At 27.2% G+C, this 25,520-nt stretch overlaps 1 protein-coding gene across 1 annotated transcript in view; it reads right to left on the bottom strand.

The window, feature by feature from the left end:
- The window catches only part of LOC111629795 (protein cab-1-like), a 48,994-nt gene that overhangs the window by 5,759 nt on the left and 17,715 nt on the right, over positions 1 to 25,520 (bottom strand). Inside the window, exons 2-7 of the mRNA XM_023373703.1 lie at positions 23,698 to 24,051; positions 21,852 to 21,986; positions 21,061 to 21,063; positions 20,620 to 20,973; positions 19,194 to 19,376; positions 16,017 to 16,083 (exon numbers count right to left, since the gene is read on the bottom strand). Coding sequence (XP_023229471.1) covers positions 16,017 to 16,083; positions 19,194 to 19,376; positions 20,620 to 20,973; positions 21,061 to 21,063; positions 21,852 to 21,986; positions 23,698 to 24,051 — 1,096 coding nt within the window. The remainder of the gene's footprint in view (positions 1 to 16,016; positions 16,084 to 19,193; positions 19,377 to 20,619; positions 20,974 to 21,060; positions 21,064 to 21,851; positions 21,987 to 23,697; positions 24,052 to 25,520) is intronic.

Below are 25,520 nucleotides of genomic sequence, written 5' to 3'. Positions count from 1 at the left end.
AAGTTAATATTTGAAATGCAAAAATGTTTTTACTGTAAATAAATTTAACAAAACATTAATTTATATTAAAGACGTCAATATTACTAATGTTTTATTGAATCCACTATTTTATTATTGTAAAAGAAAGATTTATATCTTAAAAGAATAAAGTTTTTTGTAATAAATTAAAAAATTGTTTAATAATTTACTTCTTAATTAAAAAGAATAAAGATTAACAAAGCAATTTTCTTATTTTTCTTATGTTATTCTTGCATAACATAAACTTAATATATAAGCACTTTTTTTATCACTACAAAGTACTTGTAAAATGTATTTAAAAAGAAAACCAGAAAATTAATAGTAGAAACTTTGAGATTTTCCTGTTTTGACATTGAAGAAAACTTAATTAAGAAAAAATATTTACATATTGTAAGATAAATGTCAAAAATATAAATTTTTTACTATAAATTCTGTCATTCTTTCAGAAAAGTACTTTCATAACAATTAAACCTGGGAAAATGTCTATCACTTTAAAAAATTTTAAATTATAATATATATTTCCAAAAAAATACAAAAAAGAAAAAAACTGAACTGAGTAAATATAAAATCAGTATTTAATCTCTCAAATAATCTAATAGTAAAATATTTTTGCAATTTTTAACATCAGTGTGTAAAGATTCATTTTAATTAATAAACTTATATATAATATAATAACTACATGCATCTTTGAAAATCTTTCACTCTTTATACCTTAAAAATATATATAAAATAATGATATGATGTCACAAATATTACTTATAATTATTAAATAAGGTAATTGTTACAAATTCTATGCTACATTATCTAAAAATCTATTTTAAAAAATTATTGCTTGATTAATCATTTATATATAATAATGTTTTAAAAATTTGTACCATACTCGTAATGGTAGAATATATCTTTTTTTAACAATAAAACATGAAATAAATTTACAAACATGCCTTTTTTTAAATTAATTTCTTTTTACTTATATACATGTGTACTATTTTAAAATACTCACATATTATTAAGAAGTTCTTTTGCTTGCATTACTACTCTAGCTTTGGAATTATCAGTCATTTCAGAGAACTGTCCGGCCAACAGCACAGTGGAATACAGACTGAGCTGTCAACACAACATGATAAGCTCTATTTCAATGAAGGTATTAAATGTGGGAGGGATGCTGCATAACCCGACTGAGAGGAATGAGTTCATCATTTTTCCCATTCTTGTCATACGAGCTAAGTGCCGAATGACCAATAATACGGTGGAAATGACTGAACTTTAATATGTCGTGCACTCGACCGATAATAATTGCTTTTTTTTTTTTGGTCTGTCTTACAAATCTAATTTCTTTAAATTTATAAGTTTAATTAAAATGTATATAAGAATTCAATTCAAAAGATCTAAGCTTAAAAGGTAAAGAAAAAAATATTGAAGATATTTATCCAGGTATAAAAGAACATTCAAATTAATGTTTTGTGATCCAGAACAAGATAAAAAATAAAAGGTATTTAATAATTTTATCATCTTTCAAATTGATTTGGGGAATGTTAACAAATAAATCTAGCGAAGGAAGCAAGTTATGAAATGACTAATTTAAAAATTTGAGTATTTCTCTCAATGAAAAAAAATTATATTCCATCTCTATTACTGATTTATAAAATTAATTTTATTATAAATGAACTACGGTAGATCGACTCTTTATTTATATTACTGAAATTAAAATAATATGAGATTATCTCTTATCTACCTCTTCATAGATTAGACATGATTAAATTTTTATTGATTAAATTTATTATATAATAAATCAAATTTTTGTCCTCTATCAGTTACTTATTATTATGAAAATATACATATTAATTTTTCTAAAATGTGCACTTAAATTTTTTGTTTTATTTATTTCTTTTATTATATTTATCAACTGGATATTAAAATTATAAAAACTTTGTTATATTTATATGATAAAAGTTTTAAAATATTATTATTGATGATAACATTTAAATAAGTAAGAAAAATTCATAATAAAATGAAAGTGAAAAATATCAAAAATTGACACAGGTAATTCTTTGTAGCTAGCTAATACTAGTAGAAAGGACTTTTTACACTAGAAATAGGGTTTTACACAAACTACTTATCAGTAATTATTAATAAGCATAAGTAGTGATTATTATTATTATTATTAACGATTACTCTTAGTGCCTAAGAGTTAAAAAGTGGGCCTAAGAGGACTTTTAACTAGGCTGTCCCCATTATTGGCTTGGCCAAACTGCAATGGGAACAGCCCAGTGGTAAGGAACAGAGCTTGACATATCCTGGACAGATTACTATCCAAAAATTCTTGAGTTTTTCAGTCATACAGATTCAATTCTGATCCCTTAGAGCAGCAGGCTGGCATCTTAATTGCCTCAGCCAAATGTAGGCTTAAAATAATGTAGACTAACAGTCTACATTATTTTAAGCCTACATTTAAGTCTATGAGAATAAGTACATAATATTTATGATTAAATATTAATTACATCAAGTTAATATTTAAAAATATNTACAATTATATTGCAGAAGCTGAGGGTTCCAAGGAACACGAGTTGGGAACCACTGATCTAACAAATCAATCTAGACAACCAGATGGTCAAGGCACTTCAGGTGTAAGCCTGGATCTGGGGAACCTCGGATCAAATCTGGATGGTCAAAAAAACCCCAAGAATTTTTCATGGATGGTCCATCCTGGATATATTGATCTTCATTTCTCACTGTCTAGCTACTCCCATTGTAGCCTGGCCAAATCCATGATGGATATAGGAAAAAACATTCTTAGTGTCCTCAGAGCAGAAATATACTGGTATATATATTTTTTAAATTATATATATATATTAAGTTACATACAGTATCTAGTTTAATTTGGCTGAATTTACTGAATTTATTAAACAATTATTGAGTGCTTTCATACTTTCTTTTAGATTATAATAATAATTTAAAACTAATATGTAAATGCTACAAAAAAATCTAAAATATTTACTATAACTCAATCATTAATTTCTATTGAACTTTACTATTTTAAAGTAGATATAGAGCTATTGTAATTTTTTAAGCAATAATTCATATTTATGACTGTTACATTTGTTTAAAAAACTAAATACTTATATCATGTTTTAAAGGTATAAAAATATTTAATGTTTAACTATTAGAATTGTGGTCACAAAAATATGTATTAATAATTACTCCTTAATTATATTGTATTGCTTCTAGTTTAAGATGCACCATAATTTTTATAAAATAATTTTTAGGAGTAAAACTGTTAATTATAATCTATTTAAAATAAAGGAAATAAAATAAACAGGTAATATTATAGCTAATTATAAAACTATTATTATATAGACTTTTGCAGAGTGACAAAGATTGCCTCAATTTTAAGTTCAGAAATTTTTCCCTACAACTTTGAAGTTCATAGTAATACAGCATGTTAAGTTTTTAAATATTTGTTAACATACAAAACATTTTTAGGACTTCCCCATGTAAGATCATCTATGCTTTCAAATCCAACAAGAATGATTCAATGGAAAAGTTGATTTAAATGCTCAAACAAACTTTTCCCTTGTTCTTGTTTGATAAAAAAAAGCACAGAGGATCTTACATGGGGACAAAAAAATCTAAAAAAATGTTTTATCCTTTAATAAATGTTGACTCCTATACTATATATAACATTTCTGCAATTTCTTCAATTCTCCACACAGTAAGTAATCTTGAAGCTTGTTTAAATATTTGTATTCATGATAATGCTCTAAATATAAACTTTACTCATTAAGGATTATCAACACTTATCATCATGTCCTATTTTATTGAAATAATAATTTTACTATTTTTTAAAAATTAAATCTCAATTTTCATTAATTTTATGATAATTCATTGGATTGGCTATTAAGTTATTTAATATCCTACATACATTGATAGATCATTAAAGTTTGATGTTTATAGCATAATAAAGTTTGTAATAGCATTCTATTAAATATGATTTATAATCCATTTTATACATGAAAATTAAAGATAGTTTTTGCATGTAAAAAAAATATTATAATCAAATATAAAAAAAGAAATATCCTGAGTTAAAGGATGGAAATTATAAGTCTAAAAATCAACATTAAAATATGTATGTGAGAAGCTTTAAAGATATTGTTGATAAAAACAAACAACATACTTTTACTTTAATACTTATTGCTTCTTTGGCAACATCAAATTGTACAATGTTTTAGAATATAATCTGAATATGGTATTAAAAAAATAAATTTATTTTTAAATGTTTCACATTGAGATTCCATTCCAGAACATGTAACTTCAAGCTTCAAAATGAATAATAACATAAAAATTGCACAAATATTTTTGCTTTACCTACAACTTTAAGTTTAAAATCATCCAGGTATATATGTCAACACTGTATTGTTTTAAAAAGAGAAATGGGATTAAATGATAAAGAAGATTATTATAAATATATAATGTAGTTTTCCGAAATTAAATACTAAAAATAAATTGAGACTTTCTTATAAATCATATTTATTTACTAACTTCAGGATATATTATTTCAAGAACTAGCTGGAAAAAAATTAAGTTACAGTATATCTGTTATATAGATGAATAAATGAGGATCTTGATGGGTACAGATATCACAAATAATTTATTAATGTGTACAAAACATCACATTAAAAAGTGAACAGTTGACAAACAAGATGCTATGTTCACACATGGCCAACAGACTGGGACAAAGGGAACAGAGTGACTTATAATCCAGAGTTTTCTGACAAGACCAAGGGGTATGTCAATCTAGGCTGTCACTCAACATACATAACAATATTGTATTTATTCTAATAAACAGCACAACTGCAAGATGATGAAAGTAATAAACAGTGTCCTCTAACAGTAAGCGTGCTTCTATTGGAGGAAGATAAGGCTAATTGCAAACTGAAAACTTGCACATTCTATTCAGCATTGCCATTCTTACCTTGTGTGAAATGAAGTACAAGTGTATTGAGTGTTGTTGTTGTTGTGTTGTTCAAATAATAATAAAATGAAAAACTTATCATATCTATTCCATTAATAATCACCCTCAAATAAGAATCATATCCAATTCACAAAAAATAGATATTACTTGCCCTCTAATAAGTTAGCACTCTCTAATAACAGTTCAGCTCCAAGATGAGAAAGTTATAGACAAAGTGCTGTTTATGAGAGTAAATATGGTATTTCAAAATTAAGATCTAGGAACATGTGAGCAAACAAAATAAAAAAAAAATTACAGTTCTTATATAAAGATGACATTTAATCCAACATAAACTTAATTATTAAATTAATTAAGTATATAAATACATAATATGAATATTTATTAAAAATATACAATACAAAACAGTTTGTGTTCTATATGATATATGATTTCATTGACTGCATAATAGTAATAATCCTATTGTTTAATTTTGTTTTCATTTGTATGCAAGTTTATTTTGAAATATTGTTAGTTATTATTTTTTTTTATTGGATTTATGTAGTAAATGATGACATGTTAGCAACTTATGACAATAACTAGACAAATAATGTAGAAAATGGAATATAATTAAAATAGAACACAATTATACAAAATAAACATAAAAGGATAAGAAAATGTAAAAGAAAATTTTTAATCACTAAGTATACAAAAATTAACAGAGTGAAGACCATTTAAAAAATCTAATTTTTCATACTGTCTTCTTTAAGAGAAGTTTTTCTTTTAGTTGATCAAGTGAGAACACAGTGAATAATCACAGACATTAGAAATGGGATTTATTTATTTATTTATTAGAAATGGAATTCTCTTTATCCATGGGTCTGCTACAAATAAAGTGGTGGATCTTATCTTTATTGATACAGTGGTGCCTCGTATAACGTACGCCTCAAATAATGGACGCTGCGAATAACGGACTTTCTGTTTGGCCGTTACGTGACTCGAGCAACGGACTGGTTGCGGACAACAGACTTTCCGTTCGGCAGTTACGTGAGGCAACCAATGGACTTTCTACGAACAAGTTCGAATGATGTTTCCACTCTTTTGCCGTTGCCAATGACAATATGTTATTTTTATAATATATTAGTATTATTAGAATATATTATCAGTATATCTGAAGTACAGAGCGTTGGGATTAGGCTTGCTCCCTTGTTTATTAGGTACATCAACACAGTGCAGGGTATTTACATTTATTCAAGTGTTGTGCAAATCATGGCTTCTAAAAAAACAGAAAAGTGATTTCAATTGAAACAATGCAAGAAATCATCAGAAGGAATGAGTTGACAAAAACTTCCTTGTCGAATGGGGAGAGGTTCGGGAGTTTACCAACACTCATTATCCATACAGAGCTGAGGCCAACAGGATCAATGATCTCTACAATGACACTCTTGCCCGTCATTTCCAACAGGTGTTGAAGAAGAGAGAGAAACAGACCACCTTGGACATGTTTTTCAAGAAGCCAGCAGGGAAAAAAACAAAGGATGGAACAAGAGGAATTGACCCCGCAAGCTCCGGTAGCCTCTCCTGAATCTGAATCCGATTAAAAAACAATAAAAAAAGACCCGCTGCAATGTGTAAAAAGTCTATCTGTATGAATGTGTGAAGAAAGTGTTCCTCCACCTCCTCCTCACAACATCTGACTGCCCGGCATAATTGGTAACTGCTCCATTTTCATTTTTTTATGGTATAGTACGGTTATTTTATGCTGCGGAACAAATAACAGTAGAGCGTCGATTTTCTGAATCAATTGGGGACTGGGGTTATCCGGATAACTGATATTTCGGATAACTGATTTACGTACGAAAAAATAGTTTAACGTATCCAATGTCGAAATTTTTCTCCGTTGCGTGTCACTTTGCGTTGAATTTTCGTCGGTGTTAAGCCTAACAAAGACTATTGTATCGTTAAAAATTATTTTTTTATTTTGTAAAAACAAAATAAATATATTGAAAAATATAAAAATAATAAAAAATTATACTTCAGATGTTAATTTAGTATAAAAAACGTAAAATATTTGAGTAGCCCGAGACATAGCCAAAGATTGAAATGCCACAGCACTGGCGAAAATTTAAATTTGCCGACTGGAATTCTTTCGGATGATTGACTTTCGGAAAATCTATGCTCTACTGTATATGTTTTAACATGTATTTCTATGGGAAAATGCGTTTCGTATGACGGACTATTCACTTAATGGACGTGCACCTGGAACGGATTAAGTACGTTATACGAGGCACCACTGTACTTTTCAATCTAATATTTTTAATATGAGATTTAAATGCTAAGTATTTTTGAATTTGTATCACTGAAACAGTAAGGAGGAGAAAAAAATAAAAATTATTAGCAATAAGTAAATATACTGTACTGAGTAGAGTTACATAGATAAAAATCAAAATTAGATTAGAAAAGATTCAAGATATTACACACAGTAGATCCCCCTATAAAACCGTTTCCTATATAAATCATATTTATTTACTAACTTCAGGATATATTATTTCAAGAANCCTACAATTTTTTGTTTATAACGTAGTTTATACGGATTATTTTCAAAAAAATATACATATTTTGGAAATGTTGAGTCGAATTAGTCTAGAATCGATTAATTTTATGAAAGAAAACCTTTCAAACAGCCGTAGTCCGTAAACTATGATTCCTACAAAATGGATTCATAAAGAACGGAACGTATCTACCGTCTTATAGGGGGATCTACTGTATTTGACATCTGTGATAAAATAAATAAATAAAAGTAGAACCTGATTTTATAAATTAAATATTTATATAATGACAGGAAATATGACTCATTATTTATATTCTGCAATGAAATAATTAAAAAATACCTATTGTTAACAGGTTATTTCAATTTCAGATACTGTAATTAATTTTTTTTTATCAAACTGACTATTAATAACAGTTTATATTCAAACCATTAATACAATTTTTCTTTTCTTTTCTCTTAATAAATATAGTAACATTTGTAAATATTGTGAAACATCATCCATGCATCTATATAGCATTCATGTAACATTCAAACCATATACAGTAGAGCATCGATTATCCGACCCCCGATTAACCATCACATCAGTTAACCGACCATTCTAGTCGGCAAATTTCAAATGTCCGCTAGTGATGTGGCACTACAATATTTGGCTATGTTTTGGATACTTTAATATTATTTTTGTTAAATTTTTGCGTGTTTTAGCTGGCAACGTCAGCTCAACCATTGAAGGGAGGCCAGTATTTAAACAAGACTTAATTTTCTAATTATGAGTGGTTGTTTGTTTTTTGAGCAATAAAATAATTTTAAAATAATTTTTAACGATACAATAGCAACAATTATTATTTTTTAAAAATTTGTTAGGCTAAATATCGATGAAAATTCAATGCGAAGTTGGTTAATAGCGATATACTAATTACATGGGATATCCTAATATACTATACTAATAATGTATTTTTTTCATTATTTTCAGTTATCCGACCAACCTGAGTCCCCAATTGAGTCGGATAATCGATGCTCTACTGTAATGGTAAGATCTCTGTGAATCAATATCTGATTCACAGAGCTCTTAACCATCCACCATCCACTTTTTTCACAGAGTCTGGTTTTCATTGATGCTGTCTGTATGTATGTCTGCTCTGTTTGCAATCATCATTGAAAAAAGTGAACAATTGCTAATTATCAATTTTTTCTTTTTACATATTATTTTAAATAAATTTTTTCAGTTGAGTACCAAGCAATTTTTCTCCAGAATTTGTGTTTGAATACCAAATTCTTCGAGTTGGAAACAGTTTACCTAAAAATGTTTAAATAAACTTTACTAAATACAAGAATTAATTTATAAACCAAAACATGGTGACAATCTTAAATGTCTGAAAGTAACATCAATAATACCTGTTTAAATAAGAAAGCTAGGACAAGAAAGAAAAAAATTGCACTATCAGTTTTCGTTAAATTAACATGACAAAAAGCACAAAACAAATTGAAAATTTCAATATTGTAAAATCTATGGGCAAATTTGATTTGAAATGGCACACATGTTTACTTGAATATAAAAAAATACTGAATAATAGAGTTTTCACTTAAAAATTGTGAAATTTTGTGTGGACGATTTACCAAATTTTCCAACTGTTTTAGAGCAAAATCATGTAGAAGTGCCATGTTGTACAGGGGATGTCTGTATATAAACATATATCACAAAACACAATAAATTTGTAAAGCCAAACAACCACCAGATTACATCAGGTACCTGTAATCATTACAGTAAACAGATATGAAATTAATTATAACCATCCCACAATATTAATCTAACTTTCAGAAGCCAGATTAATCACTAAATTCTTTTATCTATTGATGATGAAAAAAGAAACAAAGCATTATTGTACATCATCGTATAATATTTATCTATATTTTACAGTGCAGAATCCAATACAAATTTTTAGTGGATTCTACACGGTATTGTTCTAAACCAATACAGACAATTCCCATTCTAATTTGGAATAGGAAAACTTAATAATTTTTTCTTTATGTCAAGTTTTATGTTAATAAAAACAAAATAATTTTACAGAATTTTTAAGTTAATTTATAATTTACATAAAATATATAGTATAAAAAGCATTGATTATAGCAATGACTGCTTTAATGATTTCTTTTAAATAATTGTATTTTTTAGACTTTTTCACGTGGTTAAAAAGTTGTCAGAAAAAGAGTTTATTAAAAATATTTAATATATTTTCATTTAAAATATATTTTCTGTTTTCCTTTTGAAGAGTTTTAGTTGAAACAAAATCAAATTTTTATAAAATTTAACTTAATGGAATTAATTGTTTTTAAAACAGAAAATTATTTTAAATTCTATTCATTTTTAAAGACAATTATTCAATAATATAATAAAAAAGCAAAAAAAAATTTGCATACACGGAACCAATTTACGGTGTGGTAACATCAAAAAATATCGGAAAAACGAAAGTTTTCAAACCCCTTCGAAAATGTTCGTTTTTTCAATATTTTTTGATGTTACCACACCATAAATTGGTTCCATGTATGCAAATTGTTCAAAAATTCAAAAAAAATTTTTGACAAAATTCAAAATAAGTTATTTGGTTGTATTAAAACAATGTTTATCATATTCAAAATATTATTACAAAATATTTTTAAAAATTATTTTTAATATTTAGCATGTTAAGATTAAAAAAATTACTATCAACTTTTATACACTTTATTATTTTATTAATAAGTTAAGAATATACTGAGTGGCCAATTTATTATGACCATCTACTCAGTACATTGTTGGGCCACCACCTTTTGCTTGCAATACTGCTGCAATTCTCTGTGGCATGGACTATATGAGATGTTAGTAAGTGGTAGGAGGAATCTGACACCTTATCCAATAAATTACATTTGTCAATTCACTAAGAATGGATGGTTCCAGATCCAGCTGACTGATGCCCTTTTGATCTCATCTGATAAATGCTCAATTGGATTGAAATCCAGTGATTGTGGAGGTCAACTAAACAATGTGAAGTCTCCATCATACTCTTCAAACCATCTTTGGACAATTTGAGTTTTATGGATGGAGCACTGTCCTGCTGGAAATATCCATTCTCCAGTGGGGTAGGCTATTAACATAACCAGATGTACTGTATTTGGTAAGTGACAATATTTAAATACCTTTGGACATTCAGACATTAAACACTAAGCAAAGGGCTCAAACAATGCCAGGAAAACATCTCCCAAACCATAACATTGACTTCACCAGCTTTGAAGTGTTATGGCAATGCATTTAGGGTTCATACTTTCATGCTGTTTTCTCCATATTTGCACTCTACCATCTGCTTGGTGTAACTGAAAATGTGATTCATCAGACCACATTGCCCTTTTCCATCATTCACTGTACAATCTTTGTAATCATATGCAAATTGGAATCATTTGATGCTTTCACACAGGCCTTCAGTTTCCATATCCAAAATGATGTAATGTATGACAAACAGTTCATTCAGAGGCCATCAGAGATGTTTCCTGACTAAGATCACATGTAATCTGACATACTGTTGCTCTTCTGTTGGATTGGACAAGTCTGGCAACTCTCCTTTCAGTTCGAACCTCTAGCAGCTGAGGATGACCACATGCCTTACATTTAGACCTGCTTTTTTGTTTGGTAGTCCATTCTTTGTACACATGAACAACAGCCACTCTCAAACACTTCACAAGCAAAGCAGTTTTGCTGATACTTGTTCTACTGCTTCTAACACTCAATCATTCTACGTTTAAAGTCTATTAAATCACATCTACCCATACCTTCACATGCAATACCCTTCAATTGTCTATACAATCATCCAGCAATCCCTCTTATAATCTTGCCCTGTGGTGGCAATAGCATGACATCATAGCTGATTTGTGTAAACTTTGCAGATAGTCATAATAAATTGGCCACTCGGTGTATAACTGACATATCTAATATTTAGATAATTAATATATCCTGTCTATAAAGTTTTTGTAATAAGATATTTAATTTAAGTTTATGTATATGGAATTGCAAGATAATTTAACCAAGTGTTCTCTTATAAAATATTTCTACATTATTTATCATTTGAAAGCTATAGATTTACAATTAACTTATTTTTATCATCATATTCTAACAGTTATGATGTCATAATTTCTATTTAAGTTTATCTAGTAAATTGTTCTTTTCTTTAATTAGAAATTTATTTATTACCACTTATCAGAAATTATATTAAGGTTAAAAAAATAATAGAGGAAAACAAGAAAATAAACAATTGCTTTTGTTATGTAAATACAAAAAATAGTTGGATCTGAATTAGTGTAGAATTTCTATTTACTTTTTACTATAACAACATTTTATCTTTAACATCTAAATCTATAATGTTTTCATCTTCCAGATTTATACTGTATTTTTGCAGAATGACCAGCAAATGTCTATCCGCAGGAGACCATGAAATTAGATATTTCTGTATGGTAAAAACTGGAATGTCAGCTTATCCTGGGGAATGCAAGCATGTCATTTTCAGTGAGGCTATACATTCCTCTCTAGAAGATGCATTAAAAAAAACAAACAAGTTACATCACATAAAAACAAACAAATTTTTATTCTAAAACTGTGAAACTGTCGGCATTACATCAAAAACTACACTTATATGTTTAATTTCTTTATTTTGTCTTTTTTCTAACAACATAAAATACTCTTGAAATTCTGAAAGTGCTTTTTTTAATGTGTATTTTATTGTTATTTCATTCAAAAATGCAAAAACAAACATTAAATTTAGGAAATTTCCAGTAAATTATGTCAGCTTACACCTATAAACATCAGCTTTGTGTGAAATTTGAGAGAAAGGTGTTATTTTTAATATCAGGGTAGATGGTCAGTGTAGCCCACACTGCCTGATTACTACTAATGTCAATAAGTCATTAACTATTTCATTGGCTTGCAAACGAAAACTCTTCCTGATTTTAAGTCAATCAAATTACAATGTTATTATTTTATTGTACTCAGAAGAATGTTTTCTTTAACATTTAATTAACAACTAGTTTTGTTAGATCTGATTAATTTTATATTTTAGTTGCACTTTAACCAGCATGCCAGTAACCCCGGGGTTTCCGGCATACTGGTCCTCCCGTTTATATATGGCATTCCAGTCATTTCATGAAAATACAGTAGACATTAGCAACATTTGTAATCCCTGAAGAAGTACAGTTAATCTAAAAAACCTTAGAATTTTTTTATATAACTCCTAATAAAGTATTTTTATAGTTAAAAATTTTTTGTTAGAATTTTCTTGTGTTAAACAATAGCAAATATCAGTTAATCTTATTATTCCTCATCATCTCTTTAGTAAAAACAGAAGCAGTTTCATTGTACTATGATTTTACAGTCTTACAAAACATAATGTATTACATTTCTTGCTACATATTTCACACGTATTTTGTAACGTTTTAGTGAATTTCTTTAAAAATGATATGGCCATGAAAGCAATGGCAGGCCTTGCAGCTAGAGCCTACCAGGTCCCTCTATACATCTCATGACATCATGCTCTCAGTTTATTTGAATCCTTTTTTCTCCCTTTATATATTTGAAATTGCAAAAATTGTTCTTTTAGACTTCATAATTAAAATTTTATTATACAGATTCCAGCTTGACCCTTATACAATTTATACAGATGTGAGTTCCAGGGCTATAGCCCTGATTTCCTCTTCATCTTGTTAGCCTTGCTTGTGATTAATCAATGTTTATTGTATCATTAATACTGACATATTATTATTTACTAATATTGTTATAGAAATTTTATTTAATTATGACTATACTTATCTTCTTAGAAATTATATAGAAATAAAGTAAGAATTAACAATAAAATGAATTTAATAGCAAATCAGCTTTGAGTATACATAATGAATTTATTCCTGTTTGATATTTGTTGTGTTTTGAAAATGTGACACTTGTTACAATATAATTTTAAATGAAAACATTTCAATTTTAAATGTTATGTATAAGAGCCTAAATATAAACTAAATACTAGTGTTGTAACAAATAGTATATTCGGCCAGGAGTGTAGCCGAATAGCCGAATATTTGGCCAAACTATTCGGCTCGATTAACGCACGTACAAAAACTGGCACGCAAACTGCATTATGGCAAGGATCCTGCTCTCTATTGGCCTGCTGTCACTACGCTTTGCCAATCGCGTTAATTCTTGGCAGTTGTAGCAGATAGACAAGAGTGTCATGGAAGTATGTGATAATGATGATAACAATGAAATGACCTACACATGTAAATAACGGAAAAAGAACAGAGAAGGACCGCGAAGTGAAAATGTGAAAATAAATAAGAAATTGAGTTGATAACATAATCGAACAAGTCGAGGCAGCTTATTGGCACGAAATTCGCGGCTGTCAATGCCAAACAATTGTTGTCATAGACTTCGGAAAGCTAAATGCTTGTAATGAAAGTCACTTAGCATGCACGAACGAAAGCCTGGGGCCGTTCGGGCTATCAAGCTGTCTCGAATCTGTGAAATCATAACTGTGACTTATATCGACATCCTATTGTCTCTTTTCTCCGTTATCACCAGGCTGTCACGTAATTGTAAAATGGGAACTCTATGACGGAAAAGTGACAAATCGAAAGTATCATGAGCGCATATTATGATGTATGCACAGGCATACGTGGATTAGAGCGATAAAGGAAAGAGAAAAAAGAGCAAAGACGAGCACTTAAAAAGGATAGGCAGGGTCAAACCCTCAGATGTGTGAGGATTCTCCAACGATAGATGTGTACGTGTGCTGATCTTTGTAATTATAAATTGTGAATACATGTGACTAATATTATTTTTTTTTTATTTTGTGCATGTTAATTTTGTGCATGTTACAAGTTATAAATAAATATAAACAAACAACACTAACTCGATAACATTAAATCTAAACAACAAAATGATTAATTTACTGTGTTTTTGTTATTTCTTACTCCTGTTTTTAGGTATTCGGTATTCAGCCGAATAGTGAAAAATAGGCCGAATACTGAATAGTAACCGAATATTCGTTACATCACTACTAAATACATAATAATATAGTGGCCTACATATTTTTGGACAGAGCCAAGGAGAGCAACTTTTTCCTTTTGTGAAGTGATCATCTATAGCAACATCCTCTCTGTCCAACATCTCACCAGTTCCTCTATAGATATCATATGGTCAGTTAAAAATAAAAGTTAAATTATTGTCTGAACTATTGTCCTACTCCAACTTTACTATCAAGACAAAGTAACATAGTCACATAGTCATGGTCAACTCCAAGTAGCTCAACAAGGTAGGACGAATTTACTTTATCCCATTTTGCATCAACACACATGACATTATAGTTATCTTGACACCACAAAGTGATCACATCCATCTCACCAGTTTTGTAGTGTCAAGTTGTCTATAATGTCATACATGTTGATGTGAAATGGGATAACATAAATTTATCCTATCTTGTTGAGGTATTTTGCATAAACCCTGATTACTTGTCTGTGTTGCTTTGTCTTATTGGTAAGGGTGGAGTAAGATAACATTCCAGAGAATAATTTAGCTTTTATTTTTAACCAGTCATGCAATATTTACAAAGAAAATGGCGAGATGCTGGACAGAGACGATGTTGCTATAGACAATCACCTCACAAAAGGAAAAAGTGGCTTTCCTTGTCTGTCCAAAAATATATAGGTCAGAGGTCATACTGTGGCACCCTCTGTACTGCAATAAGAATAAATTTCAAAAAAGTTTAATTAGACAAATTTAAAAGTCAAAATCACAACATTGTAGCTATTAAATTTAACTTGTTTTTTCCTTGTTTTAAGTTTATATTTTTCAATTAAAGTTCATAAGTTTATCAATTTATATTTTTCAAATCAGAAATAATATTCTCAAAAATATGTTTTAAATCAAAAATCATATGAGAAAACACCCTCTTAAATTAATTCACATTATCTTTCAAATAAATATCAAGCAGGCAAAACCTATATTAAAGATATAATGAAAATATAAAAATGAATAAAATATTTTCTGCCTTATTTAAAATTCAAATTATTCCATCATATTCTATATTAATATAGTTCCTTACTTTTAAATATATTCTATCATAAGAAATATAGTTTATATCAGTTTAATATATTAATTTTTTTATGAAAATTAACTTAAAGTATTATACAACAGATATTAAATTGTTGAAAAATGAGTTGTATAATGTTCATTTGGAGAGTGTTGAAATGATTGGAAGTGATTGGTTTGAACTGTAATGGATTTTTAAAAATACTTCAAACTTTTAATTTATTTTTAAATCTGTAAAGCAATCATAAAAAATAAGTAATGTATCTGTTTTATAATCAGTAATGTATTATATTTAGTGTTGTAAAAAATTTGTACAGACTAAATTTCATTAATAAATATCTTAAAANATCAATAAATTTTTAAAAATAAATATTATATGAAATATAAAATAACAGAATAATAAAAAGACTAACTTATAAAAACAATATCCTGCTGCAACAACTCCAAAGATAGCAACTGCACTACACCCAGCAACAATAGCTATAAAAAAAATGATTAAATTAAATATTTTACACTTATTCACGATCAATTTTTTAAAATTTATATATAAAATCTAAATACAAAATTTTAAAAAGTGGCAAAAATATATATATTTTTTAATTTTTTAAATTTATATCAAGATGATAAATACAATGCTAGAATTATAATGAATGCTTGAACAAAATTGTTATAAAATATCTGTATATATTTTTTTTAGTTATAATCATATTTTTAGTTGAAACTGATAATGTGACAAGTTGTTAATTGTAATTGTGTAATTGGAGCCTGCTTTCCAGTAGAGAGTACTAATGGTAGACAATCAGGAATCATTTGGCTTTTTAAAATTAAATCAAAAAGTCTTTGAAATTAAAACTAAATGTATTTTTGTTTTTAAAAATGTTGCTCTTATAACTTATAAAGAACTTCTCTTGAAGAGGAATATTAGGGTCAAAATTATTAGAGATAAAATATGATTATCAATGTCAAATTCAAAAGATAATTTTTCAAGGTGTGTAAACAGTATGACAGAATTGAAGGCTTTGGTGATATCTAATAAATCACAAATGTAGGAAGCTGTAATTCGAAGTTAAATAAAATAAAGTGTTGCATCTCAAGCATATTGCCTGTGGTAGAGCAGTGAGTGATGCCAGAATGTTAAGTAAAACTAATATGAGAAGTAATCAATAAATGGAATAATATAGACATGTTTCAAAAGTTTTTAGAATAACTGGGGCAAGAGAGATGTTATGAAAAGCAATAGGATGTTTTTTAGATAAGATGGATAAAACAGACATGGTCCACTGAGGAGGTACAAAGTAAGAGTCAAGAATAATGGAAAACAGATAAAGAAATATGGAAGCAGAAAAGGAAACCAATTTTTATAGAAAATTGAGAGGATAAGATCTGTGCTGTAATATGAAGTAGCTAGTGAATTCATTTCATTACATAAAGTTGCAAAAGAAGATAAAAGACAGAAGGAAGTGTATCCTAACTGCTTAAATTAGGTGAGCAAGGGAGCAAAGAACTGAAGGATGTTTCAGGATGGATATTGAAAAAGCAAGATTTGCTATTATTGCACACATATAAACATCCTTGTCATTAATAATAGATCTATGTTTGGAATTAGGTTTAGAGAACTTAGGAATAAAATCCGAAAAACCTTAGGGTCAAAGGTGAATTCTGTAACAATTTTATTGAAATAATTTGTGTATTGAATATTGCATTCTTTGTAATATTACTTAAGAGTAATATGATAAATGTATCAATATAAAGTTCTGGGATTACTGCTGACTTTCCATTTACACCAGGAAGATCTGATATTGTTGCAGTTTTTTCAAATAATGAGTATGCCACTTTTGAGACTTAAGATTGACTTTTTTATGTAGGAGAAATTTGTCTTTTGTGTACAAGAGTATTTCATAGGTTATTTGCATTTTTTGATTAATACTGATGGATGGGTTGAACAAAAAGGACCAGTCCCAATGACAAAAGAAAGTGGAAAAGATGGCCAATTAACAGCAAACCAGTTTGGGATGCAAATAGTCCTGTTGTCCTATGGTTATGTAGAGAAAAATTCTAAATTTTTGAAATGGCAATTAAAATTGGAAAGTAGTCAGAGTCAAAATCAGCAGTAGGACATGTGGTAATGTATGAATTGTAAGAAAAGACTAAGTCCAGATAGGCATGTTGTCTAGTCGGGAAAATTAACATGTTAATTAAAATTGAAGAAATAATTTTGATAATTATCAATGTAAAAGTATGCAGGTAAAAACAAAGACCCAAAATATTAAATAAATTGAAATTGCTGTAAATAATATTAATACTATTGAACCCATGAGGGATTCTAAGAGATAAAAGAAAACATTCAAAGTTCATAAATATATTAATGTGCTTGGGGTGGGGAGAATAAACCACTATGACTATGCTACAAAATCTATTAATTTTAATAGCAAGAATGGAATTTTGATATTTATATAACCTACTCATGATTATTGAGAAATTTACCACTTAATTTCCATATAAATATTATTTCACAAACACTGAATTAATAGAAAACTCAGTGTTTGTACATAATAATTTCACTGATTATCATATCATAACTAGGATCACATTCATTGTTTTCAATGCCTGCAAATTAAGCTGAGTAAGATTTATACTTAAATATTGGATTTATTGTGTTTCAAAATAGAAGCAATGATATAAAGGCTGATTTAGGAAATTTGATTCCCTTCAAACTTTGCTTCAGAACAAATTAACTCAGACTTTATGTAACACTTTTTGAGCTTGTTCAATGATGCCACTGACTGGCATCATTGAACAAGCTCAAAAAGTATTACAAATATATTACTGAAAAGCTCAAAAAGTATTACAAAAAAATGTTTACAAATATATGAATAAATATAAAGCTGTTAAGCAGGAGTTTAGACTTAATTGTCATGTTAAATTGTTTAAAAACTCAAAGAATGTTGAGGAAAAATTAAGTGACACATTTGTTTATGCTTGTAAACAGAATTCAATTGCTACATGTACTTTGTAAGTACCCAAAATCACAGCTATGACAAAACTTTTCTGTGATATTTCTCAATGACATAATATGATTAGGATTCCAAATATTGGTAGCTTACAACATTCACCAACCTGGACTTTTTCATAACAAATTTGGTCAAGATTGATCATGTGGCTTCAGAGGAATTTATTTAAATTCAATGACATTTGAGTGTAAAAAATGAGCTTCATTCACTCAGCTCAATTACTATAAAACTAAATGGTAATTTCAAGATTTCTTAAATTTATGTACANGATAGCAATATCTTATGTCAATTTGAACAAAACATCTTTTTTTATATGATATCTTTGTGAACAATGTTTTTGTTTCTTTTAAAGCAATCATTTGTGACTAACTTAATTAAATATAGTGTTAAGATATTCATAAATGTTGTGTTTACATGAATTGTTCTCTATTTTTATGTAAAACACAAATATTTTTAATAATTCTTGTTAAAAAAGTTACCTAATACATTAAAGTTTAACTTGAAAAATTCAAAATCTTATAATAATATTTTTGTTTAAATACAAAAACAATACATATATTATATTTTTCTTTTACATACCAACAAAATATACATCACTGAATCCTTTACTTTCATCTTTTTCAGTATTGGGTAGCTGTTTCTGATGGTAAGCTACTGGAGAATTATTTGCAGAATTAGTCACTGAAAATTCTGCTTGTTGAACTGGTGTGGGAGATTTCTTTTCTTCCTTGATTATATCTGAATTTGATACTGAATGGGTCTCTGAAAAAGGTAATCAATTATTTTTAAAAAAACACTTAAGTACTGTATATTTTGAAAAATAGCTAATAATATAATATTCTGATTAAAATATTTAACATAGAATTCTGATAATACTGCTTAAGTGAGAAAGAAACAGTTAAGCATGATTTTAATTGAATTTAATTTGTTTTTTGGACAAAACATTTGCTATAATATTTACTTTTACACAAAATAAATGTATAAACAACTTTATTGAAACAAAAAGTAAAAATAATAATCTGTTGACTGTTTTTGGGTTTATATCTTCAAAGAGATAATTTCTAACCTATTTTCAGCAATCAAGGATTATCTGTTTTATCAACCAATTAACTTATGTGGTTTTCAATTAAATTTGCTTCTGCTAAATAGAAATTAATGCACAAATAAAAGGGAATGTTGTTTATACATATTATAAAAACATTCTCTCATTTGATAGATTGAGTTGAAAAACTCTCAATATAAACGATGTAATTTTTAAACTATAACATATGATAAGGTCAAAGTAAGTAATATTAGCATCAAAGTAAGATATTTTTCTCTTGTCATTAAATTTATTGATCTGTGCATCAAAGACTTAATCATAAATTTGCAGTTAAGACTAATAATTTTTATGTTATAAACAAAATGCACATTAAACTACATCAAAAAAATTTAAATTATTCAATCTATATATATAATCGAGATGGGTTGATGATGATAATAATAAGCGCAGAGCCCAAATGGTTAGGAGTTGAAAGTTGAAATTTGGTATACAGATAGGGTACGTCACGAAAACGCACACTAAGAAGGGATTTTTTGAAATTCCCCCGGGAGAGAGAGACAGGATTAAGGCTTAACACTTCCATCAACAATGGAAGTGTTAAGTAACAATGGAAGTGTTACATAACAATGGAATTGTTAAGAGAAAGCGACGTGCAAGACGCAGATGCAGATTTTTCATTTTTGCGGGAAATCGAATATATTTTTAGACCCATCTAAAAATTCTCTGATCAGTCCGGAAACAGGGGAACCCAATTCTTACATTCTGTGAAAATGGGAAAGGTTGACTATAACATAATAATGTTAATCTTCCCTACCGTTACTTTTGCCCAAGCAACGCCGGGCCTACCTGCTAGTTTTAATATAATATTAAGGATGTGTATGTTCAAGATAATCTACATTTAAAAATAAATATTNTAATTTTAAAAAAGTAAGCAAGCCATTTAACTTAATATAAAATACATACTGTAGAAATCATCTACTTTTCCTTCTCCTTCAATATCTTCTATAGCAGAAGGCTTATATACTTGTACAGTAATGTGCCCTTCTGGTGTTTTTGTTTTGGAATGTGATTGGATAGCACCTCTATCATTTGTTTCAATTTCTTTTACAGGGAAATATTCCTGACTAGATAATTCATCATCACCTTTAAATTGTTTCCTTTGCAAAAAATATAATGGATCCTCCCTATAATTATTCTGATAAAAATTTTTCTGTTGAATTGGTTGACTTTCCCAAAGACGCTTATACCAAAATGAATTTTTTTGAGGAAGAGATGACGGTACATCAGCTGCATATTCTTGTTCATTTAATCTATGTCCTGTAATTTAAAAAATAAAATAAAATTTATATACTTACTAAAACAAGAAAAAATATTTAAAAAATAGTAGTTAATAAATAGACCTACTGACTGAAAATATCAAAAAACTTTATAAAATATTTAAACAATAGCTAATGAAATGCAGATTACCCTACAATTTTTTCAAATCTCATATCAGAAAAACTTTGATATTAGGATTTGAAAATCTCTGAATTTAGAAATTGATGTAAATATATTTTTTGTAATATTTTTATATTGTGGACTGTGGTAGTCCACAATTTAAAATTTCAACAAGCCAATGGAGTATTGGTATAGTTTCCCAAATATCTGTCAAGTAAGATAAAAATGCTGACATCTTCTTATAAGTTTTAGTCTTTAAAAAAACATCTTATTCTCACTTCTTCATTTTACAAAACAAAAAATTTACATAGTGTAACACAGTTTTGAAAAGTGGACACATTTTATAAAGTTAAACTATTTTTTATGTCAGGACAGATTGTCACAATTGATAGTAAATTATATACACAAAAATACAGTATTTGGATAGACAAAACAAGATTTCTAAGAACTAAAAACATTATATAAATCTCATTTTTTTTTTATCTAAACAAATACTTTTCAGAAATAGTAAGTAAAGTAAGATAAGATGCTATAAAATTTCTTTCCTTCTATATATTATTATATGAGATGATCTATCATCTATCATTATATTTGTAGATGACAGATATTGTTAAATTGATCTACACATATCAAATCACATTTAAAACTTTATTGAATCAAATATTACACTTAGAAAAGGCATTTTGGCATTTATTGACTCTCAACTAGATAAGTGTGAACAGTGATATTTAGAATTAAATATTATATAAAATAAATGCATGGTAGCTGTTTCTGATGGTAAGCTACTGGAGAATTATTTGCAGAATTAGTCACTGAAAATTCTGCTTGTTGAACTGGTGTGGGAGATTTCTTTTCTTCCTTGATTATATCTGAATTTGATACTGAATGGGTCTCTGAAAAAGGTAATCAATTATTTTTAAAAAAACACTTAAGTACTGTATATTTTGAAAAATAGCTAATAATATAATATTCTGATTAAAATATTTAACATAGAATTCTGATAATACTGCTTAAGTGAGAAAGAAACAGTTAAGCATGATTTTAATTGAATTTAATTTGTTTTTTGGACAAAACATTTGCTACATAAATTGCATTTTATTATTGATTGTTTTTTTTTATTGATTTTTCTTAATGTTTCCAGTAAATATGATTTCTTCAGAGAATATAAAATCTATTCAAAATTAATAAATCATTAATAAAAATAATAAGTTTAATGAAAATTGAGAATACTAAGTTAATTCCCTAAAATATCAAAAATTTAAAATAAGTTATGTTCTAAATGTTCAATATTTAAAGAAAATAAAAAAATTCAATTTTTCTCTTAAATACAGAGAGGAAGCAGCCTGTATAAAAAAAAGTATGAATTTTTTCCTCACTCATATGCTGAAACATAAATCAACATCTATTTAAAACATCTGCAATTATTATTCATATGTAGCAGATTCTTTATTTTTATTTTTTTTAATTACAGTATTTAAATTAATAGTTTTAGCAATTTCCAAGTTTTTTAAGAAAAGAAATAGCAAAAATAAGCTTTAATAAGACCAATAAAAAAATAATTTATTATGACAAGTATTGCACAATTAAAAAATTTAATTATTACTTAATTAATTTGTATAAAACAATCAAATTAACTAAATATATTATAAATTTAAAAATTTTAAGCATCATTTAACATAATAATAAACATTAACAAATTCAATATTGATCAATACATAAAAAATTATATGTTTAATGTAATTTTATATTTTATTTCATTCAAACAAAAGTTATGAAATGTTGATATGTTTTTGATTTTTACTTATAATAAAAATATTTTTAAATTTAAATGTTTTTGAATCTATTTTTTTGATATATAAANATAGTTAGTGGAGAATAATTAAACATCCTCTTCAGATAAAAGAAACTATAAAATATCTTAAATAGATATTCATTTCATAATTTTTCCAAAATTTCAAGTAGCAGTACAGTTTACATTCTTTTTACAATTCTGTATAACCTACAAACTAAAGATATTTCATAACTACTGTATTTTTTTGGCATATAAGATGACTTTTTAACCCAGGAAAATCTTCTCAAAAGTCGGGGGTCATCTTATACACCGGGTGTCGTCATATATGGCAAGTATATCCCAAACTTTATATTTTAACTGTAAAAGTTGGGGGTCGTCTTATACACTGGAAAGTATGGTGTAGAAAAATTATGAGAAAATTCGTTAAAAGTTTTAAAAAAGATGCAAAATACTTCTACTTTATGATATTATCAGGAACAATTCACAAGGGAGGTAGAGGTACCAGTGATATAAATAAATTAAAATTTATTTACTTGAACTTCGAAAACGTCTATAGCAATGTGCTTCATTGATATATATCAAATTTGTAAGGAGCTGTATTTTAATTGGAAGAATGACAAGTAAGATGAGCAATAAAACAGAAAAACGAAAAGATAATTGTAAATAATTTTAAACTTTTACATATGTCAATTTGCATTTTAAAGTAAAAATAAACTTTTATAATATTGAGCAATTTTATTAACATGACATATATTATAAAAATAGATTTAAAAAAAGTAAGCAAGCCATTTAACTTAATATAAAATACATACTGTAGAAATCATCTACTTTTCCTTCTCCTTCAATATCTTCTATAGCAGAAGGCTTATATACTTGTACAGTAATGTGCCCTTCTGGTGTTTTTGTTTTGGAATGTGATTGGATAGCACCTCTATCATTTGTTTCAATTTCTTTTACAGGGAAATATTCCTGACTAGATAATTCATCATCACCTTTAAATTGTTTCCTTTGCAAAAAATATAATGGATCCTCCCTATAATTATTCTGATAAAAATTTTTCTGTTGAATTGGTTGACTTTCCCAAAGACGCTTATACCAAAATGAATTTTTTTGAGGAAGAGATGACGGTACATCAGCTGCATATTCTTGTTCATTTAATCTATGTCCTGTAATTTAAAAAATAAAATAAAATTTATATACTTACTAAAACAAGAAAAAATATTTAAAAAATAGTAGTTAATAAATAGACCTACTGACTGAAAATATCAAAAAACTTTATAAAATATTTAAACAATAGCTAATGAAATGCAGATTACCCTACAATTTTTTCAAATCTCATATCAGAAAAACTTTGATATTAGGATTTGAAAATCTCTGAATTTAGAAATTGATGTAAATATATTTTTTGTAATATTTTTATATTGTGGACTGTGGTAGTCCACAATTTAAAATTTCAACAAGCCAATGGAGTATTGGTATAGTTTCCCAAATATCTGTCAAGTAAGATAAAAATGCTGACATCTTCTTATAAGTTTTAGTCTTTAAAAAAACATCTTATTCTCACTTCTTCATTTTACAAAACAAAAAATTTACATAGTGTAACACAGTTTTGAAAAGTGGACACATTTTATAAAGTTAAACTATTTTTTATGTCAGGACAGATTGTCACAATTGATAGTAAATTATATACACAAAAATACAGTATTTGGATAGACAAAACAAGATTTCTAAGAACTAAAAACATTATATAAATCTCATTTTTTTTTTATCTAAACAAATACTTTTCAGAAATAGTAAGTAAAGTAAGATAAGATGCTATAAAATTTCTTTCCTTCTATATATTATTATATGAGATGATCTATCATCTATCATTATATTTGTAGATGACAGATATTGTTAAATTGATCTACACATATCAAATCACATTTAAAACTTTATTGAATCAAATATTACACTTAGAAAAGGCATTTTGGCATTTATTGACTCTCAACTAGATAAGTGTGAACAGTGATATTTAGAATTAAATATTATATAAAATAAATGCATAGTTTTTTAAATAAAATAAACATTAAACAAAATCAGAACAGAATTTACAAGCAATAAAATAAATTGTAGTTGATAAGTATGATAATGTAACAAGAATTGAATTAAAATATAATTTGAATAGCAAAATTAGGAAAATAAAATTTCAAAATTTTATTCAAAATTTGCTAGGTTATGATTTTGATGATTTTTAAGATATAATTAATTTCTGCTTGTTAGCTATTTATTTCTTAAGTTTTTTGAAAAGAAAACAAAAACATACTGAAACATTTTTATTTATTTTTAAAGGAAAGCAAAGGATGATATTTATGAAACTTTATCATCAGAATCTAAATCTAATGATTATTTGCAATCTCACTTTCACATTGATAAGAGAATCTAATATCTTGTTATAAGAATGATTATAGGTCTAGATATTACTGATGAAAAGTACTAATTTTTACTGATGAGAAGATGATTATGGAAAATTTAAGAAATTATAATCAAAACTTCTTGTACATTTGTTAGTATAGTTAGTGGAGAATAATTAAACATCCTCTTCAGATAAAAGAAACTATAAAATATCTTAAATAGATATTCATTTCATAATTTT

Source organism: Centruroides sculpturatus, unplaced genomic scaffold, assembly GCF_000671375.1.
Source record: "Centruroides sculpturatus isolate CEXI.00-Female unplaced genomic scaffold, Cexi_2.0 scaffold446, whole genome shotgun sequence".
NCBI classification, from domain to species: domain Eukaryota; kingdom Metazoa; phylum Arthropoda; class Arachnida; order Scorpiones; family Buthidae; genus Centruroides; species Centruroides sculpturatus.
Note: the sequence above shows the minus strand (reverse complement) of the source record. Positions and strands in the feature narration are given on the sequence as shown.